This window comes from Pezoporus flaviventris, unplaced genomic scaffold, assembly GCF_033815535.1.
Source record: "Pezoporus flaviventris isolate CSIRO_AGI_PZ_B2104156 unplaced genomic scaffold, CSIRO_AGI_Pfla_v1 ptg000025l, whole genome shotgun sequence".
NCBI lineage: Eukaryota > Metazoa > Chordata > Aves > Psittaciformes > Psittacidae > Pezoporus > Pezoporus flaviventris.
The window spans coordinates 28209395-28221990 of record NW_026892573.1 but is presented as its reverse complement, the minus strand read 5'-3'; the positions used below and the strand labels follow the sequence as shown (position 1 = coordinate 28221990).

Here is a 12596-nt window from a genome sequence, read left to right as displayed (position 1 = left end):
TGCTTTTGTCCCAGCTGAGTTCATAGAAGTACTCCAGGAAAGCTACATAGCGTATTATGTGAGACATGGGAATAATCCTGTTGTGGTGCTGCTCAGTACCGGATAGATCTCGGCCATCCTGATGGCACTTGAAAGACCCACAATGAAGACAGTAACAGAACTACAAGGCTCATTTTAGGAAGAGATCAGGGACAAGGGAGACAGGGCACATGTGATGCCTGGAGGAAGCTGTGCCAGATACTGGTGATGGCTTTTAGAATAACATTCACTATAGACACTGGGGAAGGAATGAATTTTAACATGTCTCAGGTATTAGGAAACAAAAATATTCTTTAATGCTTTCATTCAATGAGCTGATACTTCTTCCAAAAGGCAAAGTAGTGTTCCCCTTTCTGATCTCCCTGATTAGCAGTGCTGCCTTGTGAGCTGCTTCCCGTTAGAAAACAGTGTATGATGGAGCCAGCAGTGCTATCTCTAAAGCACTGATGTTTATTTACAGCGAATGTACAAATGCATCTCCCAAAACACAGAGGGGAGTGAAAAATACCCTGCAAGTTCTTTCCTCACAGCTCCAAATCTCTCCTTGCTTCCCTTCTATCCCTAAGGTCTCCCCCTAATAGCTTTTCCTTGGGAACGACCAGTGCTTCTGTGGCTGTGTTTACAGCCCTCCTGGTGTGTTCTTGCTCCACTTTTCTAGCCTACTGCTGCCTCTGACATGCAATCAAACAGAAATCCAATGCAGTTAAATGCAATCAATCGCTTTGCTTTATCAAGCTCCTTGCAAGCAACTTCTTTGGCCAGTGCTGTGCTCCTCTTACAGCCTTGGCCTGTTGTTTTGGACTCCAGTTACCTGTTTACATCTATACAATGAATGGCCTCTTTACATTTACCATATAGGACTAACAATCAGCAGTTATATCCACCAGCTTTACAACAGTGTTCAAAAGCCACCAAAGAGCAGAACAGATGATGGTGCTGGATCACTGCTATGTACACGAGCATGAAGCAAAAGGACACCACTCTTTGCTTCACGTGAATTTCCCTTACTAGCTGAGATAGGACCATATTGTACATCTAAATCCCTATGGAGACAAAGAGACACTATTAGAAGGATCTCAAAAACTAATCTGACCCCAGCTGAAAACCACAGAAAAACTCCAGTCAACTACTGCAGCTTTATCCTTCTCCTCCTCCTTCACTCCTCCCAAAGGACTACTCTCTGAAGACAAATATACTTGCTCCATAAGGGAGGAATGTATTTGCACAGCATTATCCAATATTTACAGACACTGCAATGGTCAGGCTTGCTCAGGGTTTGGTATTGAGCATGAAGAACACAAGAAACTGAACTGCAAGTTGCATGCTGCTGAACTGCACAATGATCAGTCCATCAATCTCGTTTAATGGATCTCAGAAAAGAAACATCAGTGGTATCTTCTTTAATATGCTGCCAGTCTTTGCCCTATATAATTACTTGTTCCTGAAAAGAGACTGATGAAGGGATGCAGATTTAAATAGCAGCTAAGGACCCTGTTTCTCCAGATATTTACACACTGCTTGTCATTCAACACAAGAAAGGGTGCTTGCAAGAAGTCCGGCTCCTCGTGTGCGTGCTGCTGTACCCATATGTGATGAGTTACAAGACTAAATCATGAATACACCCAAAAAACTGAGGCTTTGGTTTCATTTTCTTTCCAGTCCTAGTGGAAAGAAACTTCTAGTCTGGGTGCTAGGAGGGAAACTTGCTCCACAAGCGAGGAGAGGATAAAGACTACTGGGGGAGTTAGCATTAGGGCAATGAATATGCAATACTGACATCACATAGGCAGGCATCGTGGTTCAGTGTTTTCATCTGGATAGGAAAGGCTCATTCTCAGAACAAAAGCATTCAGGACTAAGGCTAAAGGTCTCCACTCACAACCAGAAGGTGATGAAATCCTGCCCACATTAAAGTCCTTGAGTGTTTTGACTGAATAGGGCCTGGATTTCCCTCAGAAGGGGTAGAAAGTCCATGGGAAGCCAGTGCTTAAAAAAGCAACAAACAAAAGAGATAAGACAGATCTTTGCCAACATCCAAACCTGACTTTGAACAGCCAAAATGTTGTGAGGCAGCGGTGAGAAACCTTCACTGAGATACAAGGAAAGGGCTCTGACAGGCACAGCACAAACTGACCTGCTGCTGCAATCACAGCCGTTGCCTTACTTAAAGGCTTGATGCTCTGGAAATCTTTGAGCAAGACTGTCTCAGAGCACTGTTGAAGTTCACCTTCATGCTCAGGAAAGAAGAAGACAAGCTGTCTGGTCACTGCAGGAGGATGCTGCTGCACGCTGCTCTGAGCTCTGGAGTTCAGCTGAATCGTGCTCCAACCCCAGATGACTGGTAGGTGTTTCTTGGCTGTCCAAGGCTGCAGGGGGTACATGCATGAAGCAGTGAGGAGCTGATGGGTTGGCTTTCACTGCATGCTAACCACAGCAAACTGTCACTGCCGTGCCAGAAGAACAGGCTGGAGGAGCCACTCTGGATTAAAGGCCAGTCTGTGCTGGAGATGCAGTAAAATGTGGTTAGAATAAAGCCCTACATTTGGCCTTATTTATTTACACTTTCAGGACTCACACACAAAGTTGACAGTTGAGCAACACGAGCCTCTGGAGACATTCCCACCAGCTGCACCCCTATTGTCGAGGGTTTGGGTTCAGGGCTCTGCCAGAACAGGACAAGAGGCTTCAGGATAACAAAATAAACTTTGCAATTACTTGGCTCTTTTAGAGAGCTCCAGATTATAAATGCCTGTGGGCTACAGGCTTTGGAGACAAAGTATGTGCTAACATGCACTGATGTGTCTGAAGGCAGTTCAAGTAATCATTACATTGGATAAAATCTCTGGGGTGATTCTTCAGCTGATCCTGAAGATTTGTTTACAATAAAACCCAAGAACTTTGTGTTGCTTTGGATAATTTTCGTGGTACATTGGTGGATGCCCTGAGGTACTGATGAAAAAACAATTGCAACGGAGCACAGTCAACTATTAATTAATAAATAAAGCTATACAGACATTTATGAGGCAATACCCTACAATTTAAGTAGGGTTTAATTTCATATGATCTGCAAGGTGAATGTTTGCATTAATATTATAAATGTCCTTCAAGTTGTCATCACCCATTTTAGGCAGGAAAACTACAATTCACTGTGGGAGCCAGAAGATGCAGGCTCCCAGGTACTGTAATGAAAGATTTGTCATCCGAACTAACCCACCAAACCCATGCAGGAAAATCTCCATGATCCTAAGGGATGGGTTCAAACTTAAACAGGGGAAGTTCAGGTAAGACAAGGAAGAAGTTCTTTACTGTGAGGGTGGTGAGGCACTGGAATGGGTTGCCCAAGGAATTTGTGAATGCTCCATCCCTGGTAGTGCTCAAGGCCAGGCTGGACAGAGCCTTGGGTGACATGGTTTAGTGTGAGGTGTCCCTGCCCATGGCAAGGGGTTGGAGCTGGATGATCTTAAGGTCCTTTCCAACCCAAACCATTCTGTTATTCTATGATTCTATGGCAAGCAGCTAAGCTGTAGGAAACTGCCAAATATCAGGAATGGAGAGATGTGAGTGAGCACAGATGAGGGATTACTCCCAAATGCAGGGAGCAGTGCACACAGGCTTCAGTGCAAGCTCAGCCCTCCCAGTTCTTAGGCATAGTCCAACCCCTGCCACAGCAGGAAGGTCCAGATCAGAGCCCAAAGCAAAGCTTTTGGATCCAGCTTCAATTCTGCCAAGTTATTAACACCCAGCAGTATTTTTAGCTGGGTTATTTTTCCAGGAAAAGGGAGCTTTCCAATCACTCTGTGTCCTCCCTTACCTGCTAGCTCATTCCAAGCAATTCTATCAGAAAGGCAAAGGTCTCAGAGATGTTTGTTCCTACACCCTATTGTGGAAATCACTGTTGAGATAAAGGGAAAAGATAATGGGGTTCAGGTCCCCACCACTCTGGGGAGGGGAACACAGACCTTCCTCTCACAGTTACTCTGACAGCTGGCCAGAAAGATAGCTTGCAGCCAGACACAACAAGTGCTGCCTCACACTGAGTTCCTACTGAGCCCTAGCAAAGCCTTAAAGCCCTTCTGGGCTGCAGGAATAAGCAGAAGGCAGAGAAAAGGAGGGGAAAGCTGAGTGTAGAGGAACCAAGTGAAAAAAGGGAATGGTTATGGGACAGGATCAGGAAACCATCGGGGACAGCACAGCCCAAACCTGTGCCTGTTGCTCCCTACAGAAGAGATGAGAGAAGCAGTGTGAGTGGCTGTGGTGGAGCTCAGGTGGATATGGACAAGGGATGAAATGGATGTGGAAGGCATCACAAATGTGAAGTGTTAGGAGACAGTGGGCACAAAACAGGAGGAATCCTGGATTTATTTGCTCTGGTAGTCAGGAAACAGCCTGAAGAATAGTCCGTACTTCCTCTCCAGGGGGAAATCAATGGAGAAACAGCAGCTCACTGTTGGTCATCGTGCAGCAATATGAAAATGCAGAGGGTTGGTATCAGGTCCCCAGTGAATCTCTGCTACACACAGCTCAGGATTAAGGGAGGAGGCAAACAGGCTCACATTGCTCTTAGCTTGTCTTGAGATGCTCATCCTTGCTGGATTCTCAGGATATAATATCCCACCACCCCGGTATTCCATCAACCAGCAAGTGGGGGCATCTCCTAAATCCAGTATCCTTTGCTGCACTTAAACTCATCACGCTGAAGGAGCTTGAAGCCCTTCATTCAAAACCAACTGTAAGTGGGGGAAAACCCAACTCAGCACTGATTCTTCTCTGCCTTTTTGGAGGCTCATCCTAAACCTGCCTGTATGTTTGATCGTAGCTATATCTCAGCAACTGGAAGATCACAGGGTTGCAAAGAGAAACATCTGTGTTGAGATGGGCAATCAGTGCTGTTGCTCAGTGATGATGACGAAGGAGCCCTTATATGCTTTCACTGATAAGCACATCACGTATTCTGTTTTCCTTGATAACACAGAGGTTAAGCTGGGATCAGAAATCCCTGGGAAGTTAAATTAAGTCCTACCCTCATTTTATTTCCTTCCTGTACTGAGCAAATCCTTCCAAGACAGACACCTTCACTTTTAAAGTGCACTGCAGGGAGCCCCGAGAATGAACACAGACCTGGGACAAAGTCAGACATGGAAAAGAAACGTTATCTTGATAATACCAGAGCAATCAGCTTTCAGATGAACTCAGTCTAACCTGGCATTACCTGGTCTTAGTGAATCCACCTCATGAATTTTAACTTGTGCCATCAATTGCAGCAAATAGAGCAGCTTTTACAGTCCATAATCATGGACTGAAGATACTTGCGGCTTGCTTTCTCATATCTTTGAATGGTGTTTCATCTGCACACAGAGCTCTCTAGAAACAAAACCCCAAAGGAGCAAAACCCAAGGAAGGTGAGAACTGCAGTATCAAAGAACAGAAGGCCTCACTCTGTCCAGACCTGCTGGGGAAGTCTTTGGCAAATGCAAAACATCTCTTTATGCTGCCTCTTGACTCCTCTTCTGGAAGCCCTGTTCTTAGAGGATAAGGGAGCCAGCTTGCAAGCTCTGACACAGGAGACCGCATCTCACACTCAGCCTGCAGTGGCATAGAAATTCAGTATAAATTATATAAGTTAAAAATATCATTTCTTAATGAGGACCACGAGGACGATGAGGGGATGGAGCACATCCCATACTAAGGCTGAGAAAGTTGGGGCTGTTCAGCCTGGAGAAGAGAAGGCTGTGTGGAGACCTCAGAGTAGCTTCCAGTATCTAAAGGGGGCCCACAAGGATGCTGGAGAGGGACTCTTCATTAGGGACTGTAGTGATAGGACAAGGGGCAATGGGTTTAAACTGAAACAGGGGTGACTCAGACTAGATGTAAGGAAGAACTGTTTTACAATGAGGGTGCTGAGGCATTGGCACAGGGTGCCCAGAGAAGCTGTGGCTGCCCCATCCCTGGCAGTGCTCAAGGCCAGGCTGGATGGGGCTTTGAGCAAGCTGCTCTAGTGGAAGGTGTCCCTGCCTGTGGCAGGGATTGGAACTGAATGAGCTTTAAGGTCCCTTCCAACTCAAACCAGTCTGGGATTCTATGATTAATATAAACATTCCATAAACCAAACAGTTAAAAAAGAGGATTACTCCCCATTAAAAGTGTCCCCAGGTCAAGACACACAGCCCATGGGAGGCTGTCTCACAGCTCAATGGATACTGGTGTCTCCAATTTACATCCTGGTATTCATTATTCTAAATAATTCTCCTCCCTCCTCCCTGTCTTTGGCATTTTTTGTTTAAGGTGGGGTTGTTCCTTGTGGCAGCAGCACAGATTTATGCCAGATTAAAGGCAAACACATTCTGTTGAATTTCCTTGACCAGGTCAACCTCTTTCTTTTGGCCAACTCCACCTCTTCCTTTGAGCTTCTTCCTTTGAAATTTCTCCTGGTAAATCAGGGAATTTCAACAGACTTAAAGCTAAATCACCTCTGACAGCAGAGGAAAGCATGACCTTCATCAGTTAATATGAGACTTTGCTGTTAACTTCAGTGGGCCTGAGTACCACATGGCAGTGAAAGTTCCTCTTGGTTGTTAGAGCTGCTGCACATACATTTTACTCAGGATGAGTAAGGGAAGAGAGAAAGCAGACTGGAGATATAGAAAGAGTAGCACTGATTGTTTTTCTAATGAAAAATGGATCTAAGTCCTTTTTCACTCCCATCACAATGTAATAACTGTGGAACAGCCTCGCACTACCAACAGCGTCCATCCTATTCCCAGTCTCCATGGTACCTCAGGTGCCAGCTAATACACCAGATCTCTCTGGGTGCCCAGAAGCCAATCTGTGCTCCTCTCCCCATTTTGAGAAGCATTTAACTGAAGTGGGAACAGAGAAAGGACAAGGATGGGGGTACAGCATGCTGAAAAGACTTGCTTGGAAAAGGTGGGCTCAGCACAGCGGGAACAGTGGGAACCCTTGAACTACTTTGCTACCCCTCAGCAGACATTTCCAGATAAGCTTAGCTGTTCTCAGCATCCCTGGGCTCCTCCTGCGCTAACTCCTTCCTCTTCACCTACTCCAACATTGGTCTTCTCCTTCTCATTCCATAACCTGGTCCCATACCAAAGACTGTGTCCCACTTATATCTCCTGCCAACCCCTTCAGGGCTTCCTGACTACGCACTGTCTCCATGATCCTTTCCACAGATCCCTCCTTCAGTCTGTTACAAGCCTAATCTCCTTGAGGTGATGTTATCTAAACACAGATCATTAAACACATTCATCTTCTCTTACACTGCTTTCAGCTGCTTCTGGAAGGAAGCTGAACCAGGCTGGTGGCAACAAGAGATTTTAAGACAACTGGTGTTCTTACAGGAAGTAGAGATTGCTTAAAGCGGTTTCAAAGCAGACTTTTCAGGACAATGATCCAAAGCCCAATCTTCCCACTCACTTTTGGTCTCCACTGTTTTATAGAAGAGGGAGTGCAGACAACTCTGTGGGTAAGGACAAGTCTATGGGATTTACACCTCTGTTCTAATTCCCATTTGGTTTGGGTTTAAAGTGTCTAGAAATGACACGGAACTGTCTCTCCTATGGATGAGACTGTGCAACACCATTAATAAAAGCGCCTCAGTGGAGCCAGATCTGTTGACAAGACAATTCTGCAGACTGACTGCTGTTTCATTGCTCATTTGTCATCAGAGACACAGATCTTTATCCTGTCAGGCCATTTTCGCACCATCTGCATCCTGTTAGCTTTCATCCTCCAGGTTCAGCTTCACCCCAACACGTTCCACGTTGTTTTGCAATCGTTCTCAAGGATATTTATGCCTCTAGGAAAAGAAAAGTGAACTTGAGCAAGTGTTTTATGACCCCATAGCTTTCCTCCAACACTGATACACCAGTCCTGCTCTCTAGGCATGCCAAAGCCTTTTGAGGAGCAGCTGACAACTTTATACTTTCAAATATCAGTGTGCTCATGAATAATCCAGTGTCTTGAGAGACTGCGCTTTTATGCCACCATAATAAACTATCCCTCACTATCACAGAAGAAATGAAACCCTGATTCCGTGCCCTGAGATAAGGTCCCTCCCTGCTTTTTCTTTGTGAAAAAGTAAAGTCTCTTTCCAAAGATACTGTCACAATTAAGATATTCTCCAGCTTGAAAAATACCTTTTAAACAGCATTGCCCATGTGCAGTCCTGTGCTGCATAAGGACCCCCATGATGCTCATTAAGTGCAGCTAAGAGTTTGTATATAGAGACCAGGAAAGGTAATAGAGGCAATGAGTTATAACAGCAGTGTCTGGCAAACAAAATCTGCAGCCATGTGAACACTGATAGACATATTCTGATGAGAGAAGCCCTGCTGGACCTCGTAGGACTATTTTCAGATGCTCTCGTACAAGAGTTGCTGTGTAAGCAAGTTACTTGTGCTTTAGTCTTTCCAGGCTCAACCCTCAAACATAAAGCCAAGCACTAATGGGGCTGAGAAAGATCTCAATGCAGAGAAAAATGTATTGTGTCCACAGGTCACTAATTGCTGCTGCTGTGGCCACAGAAAGGCTATGTATTATTCTGCAGACTTCCCTCCTCACCATAAACTATGCTTGTATGTGCACATCCATCCACGTTGGAGCACCACGTGGTGTTTTAAAAGTGAGGTATCTCATCTCTCCTGCCTGATCAACAGCATTAAATGTGACAGCTTAGATAAGAAGGTAATTGCTGCAGCAAACCAAATCTGAGGGTAGGCTGAAATTCATTCCGCATCTTTAGGGAAACAAACTCCCTGCCATAGGAAGTTCTGTGTACTGAGAGCATGACAGTTTGGCCTTTGCTATGGAAGCCAGAGGCTGGAATCCAGAACAGCTCCAAGCCCAAGTTCAGCAGCAAAACTGTCAGACCATGAGAACAGATGTTCTTACCACATTGTTAAAGTACTGTGGGCTTAAAACATGAGAAAGAAGTGAGTTACAGGAAAGGGAATTCTCCAACAACTGCAGAGAGAGTGCAGTATAAAGAACCCTGCCTTGCTGATGATAACATCAGGGATAGAAAACAAAAGAAGCAAAGCTCCCAAATATTGTTTTAACTTCTTGCAAGGTGAAGGCAGACTGAAGGCAAACACACAGTGGCTGTGCAGCAGGAATTGCTGCTGTGAACGTTGGCTAGCTGGAAACCAGCACTGTGCTCTTCCCTGCCTGACCTGTTCACAGCTCATCAGAGTCTGGGCTCCCTTATCTCTGCTACCTTCTACTCCTGCACAGAAATAAGTGTCCTCCCTCTGTACAAAGAGCAGTTCCTTCTCTGGTTTCCTCATACACACTGAGGAGGAGGAGAGGATATGATCAAGGCTTGACTAGATGATATGGAAGTTGGGTATCAGGGTACAGAATACAATTACCTGGGAGAGATATAAGCCAAAAAGCAACCCTGAGGAGCAGCTCATATGAGGGAATGCAGTGGTTTCACTAGAAATTCTGATGACAAGCACGATGCAAGTGTGTTTGCCAAGATAACCTTATCCATAATATGTTATTTCTTATCTGATTACACTTCTTTGAGGTCTGCCTCAGGGTGCCTTGAGTCAATAAGTAGGACTTGCCTCAGTTTCCCCTACTAGCATACTACTCTCAGCTGAAAATGCAGTTAAACATAATGACGTGACATGCTTTTAAAATGGTATTATTCAATTACTTTACTTTGCATCTTTCTATACCAAAAGCTAAATTGTCTATCTGCCTACTGGTACATTTCAAGGACACAGTAATGAAAAGCTTGTAAAGAGAAGGGAACCTTACTACTGAATTTCCTGGCTAGGACTAAAATGTATTTCACAATGTTAATGAGGGCTTTATTTAAACATTAATCATTAAAAAGAATTATGCAGAACAGGGCCTTCAAACACAGTACAGAGTGTTTAATGTTGCATGAATGTACACAGCACACAGCGAGGAAGGCACTGGTGCAGAGCATCACCTCGTATGAAAATGACTCTTGTGGGGTGGTTTGTGGAAGTGCATACAAGAGCCCAAAATCAGCCCAAATGTATCCAAACCCCAACAATTACTCCAAAACCAGCACTGCGGAAGGCGCTCAGTGCTCTTGAGACAGCAGATGGGGAGGGTGCAGCCATAAGTTCAGAGAGCTGTTTGGAGCTGAGCTGCGCAGACTGTACGGTACTGTTTGAGAACAAAACCACTCTGTTTGCTGTTTATAGGAAGAAGGCAGAGCTATTCTCGACTCCCCAGCTCATCATTAAATGTACACACTGGTCCATCTTTTAATGAGGGACTGAGTTTTCTGGTGTTTCAGGACACTCATATGAAGATGGACTGTTGATAGAAAAGAAACATTCACATGGAATTCAAACAAAGGGGTATGAACAGTGCCTTCACTCACCGTGGTCTCCTGAAAGCCAAACCATACTGCTGACAAGCCAGGCCAACTGTTGGGGTATAAATGATGGGCATGAATCTCTCGATGTCAGAGGTCAGCACTCGGTAAAAGAGCTTCTCATTCCTGTCTTGTAATGTCATAAGAATAATATACCTTAAAAGTAAAATAAAACAGATATGTGTTAGCATTTATGGCTTTTGGCTCACTCACTATATACACAGCTCTCCCAAGCCCTGACACTCCACACTGCTATGTTATGAACAGATACTTGGAGCAAAACTCCCCAGAACCTGACCACCTCCACCATCCTCACTGACAGCTCTATGGGGCTGGAAGTCAGACCCAGGCATGATCTCAGAACTTCTGAACTAGCATGAAAAACAAACATAATGGAGAAGGTCAAAAGGAAACTTCAGGGCTATGTGGGACATCATCTTTCTTATAAACATCTATTCTGCAGTCTAGAAGATGAAATATGCACATATGCCATGTTAACACGCACATTTCAAAGCACTGTCTTTCCTCAACTATTTCCACAAAACCTCTCTCTCCATTACCCTGCACTCTCAATTATTTCATCACTAAGGGATTAAATAATTAATCGAGGAGCAGCTAAATTCCATCTCTGAAAATCAAAAACCCAAACCCCATTAGTTTAGAAAAGGAAAATGTTAAATCAACTTTGCATCCTTGGTGTAGTCCAGACTTCTACATGCATCACCAGGTTTATATAACTACTTGGTGACACAGAATAAGTTATATTACTCTCAAGATTCCTCTTTCTTGAAAATGCTTCACTGGCTTAGATTGAATATGTCAAATTGAAGGCAGAAAACCGAAAAACTCAGAAAAATAAAGAGACTGCAGATGTTTTTCTGTCTGAGAAACTTGTATGAACAAAATGGCGAACGCCCTTTTGAGTTCAGCACTTGATCTTGCAGTGTGGCTTCAAAAAGGCATCTCTCACTGTCACAAATGTATGATTTGCAAGATGGACACAGTCCTTTGTGATACAGAAAAGCCCGTTGAATTGATCTGCTGGGGAAGAGCCTTGCTGCATCAGTCCCAGATCTATGGCAGCTGAGATGGATGGATGCAAACCCTACTGTCTATCACAACAGGAGTCAAACACCATCTTCCATCAGTAACCCTGATGAACAATACTGGACGCAATGGAAGTTTAGGAATAGAGAGATTAGTCAGTACACATCATTGCTTCTGGTTATTTCTTCTTTTCCTACCACTTGGCAGGTTCTTTCTGTTCTTCCATCCAGTATTTTAGTGAATGTATTGATGAGCAAACAGGTACATGCACTATATGTGTTCACCTCCAGTGCTCTGGGGCAGGCACTACCTTTTTGTTGTGCACTTCTACCCAACTTATAGCAAATTGCTGGGCTAACACCAGAGCTCTCCAGCAATGGGGTGGTAGAAAAAAGCAGTACCAGCACTACTATGGAACTGGGATGGAATATAAGTGAAGTGAAGGCAGGCAGGCCAGAATAAACACTCCTGTTGCTGGAGAGCATGAAGAAGGTGACACTGAGGGTAACCTGTATGTCTTGAAGCAGGATCCTCAAGCCTTCCTGGGGTCTTTAAAGAGCTGAAAATGACAGGGGGAGGAGGGAGGCAATAAGATGTTTCTGACATACTTGTCTAGATCGTTAGATTGCTTCTCGTAGTTTCTCAACACACGGAGGACTTGAACGTTCTGGCTTAAGAAGCAAGGAGGAAGGAGGCCATGAATTCCCAGCTGCAGCCTCTCTTGAAGCGTAAAAGCCATTCCCTGGGAAGAAAAGAGGAAGGCATGTTTAAATGGCACGATGTGCACTACTAGACAGCATATCCAACAGGAAAGCAAGCAACAGCACGCAGCCCTTGAGGGCTTGGAAGTAGTCCTTCCCTGCAGAGACAATGGGGCTGGGACCATCCTGACCCTACAGCTTCTGGATTAGCAGTCCCAGTGCCAGCAGCGCTTTGATGGTTCACTCTCTTTTGATATTTGAATTTGGTTGGTCTCTATAGTGTATACAGCTTTATAATGTACGTATTCTTAGGGTTTCATTCATTTCATGGCAATCTTACATTAATTAATTAGCTCACTTCTACTACTTTCAATGGCTTGCCTGAAAGCCCAGCTCCCACAGTCCTTTACAAATCACCTAACATGTTTAGA

The 12596-nt window shown here is 44.5% G+C and overlaps 1 protein-coding gene across 1 annotated transcript in view; it reads right to left on the bottom strand.

Annotated features, from left to right (window-relative positions):
- Positions 1-12596, bottom strand: part of ME3 (malic enzyme 3) — a 113414-nt gene that overhangs the window by 39373 nt on the left and 61445 nt on the right. The window contains exons 2-3 of the mRNA XM_061457986.1: positions 12073-12206; positions 10424-10573 (exon numbers count right to left, since the gene is read on the bottom strand). Of these exons, the coding sequence (XP_061313970.1) occupies positions 10424-10573; positions 12073-12206 (284 nt within the window). The remainder of the gene's footprint in view (positions 1-10423; positions 10574-12072; positions 12207-12596) is intronic.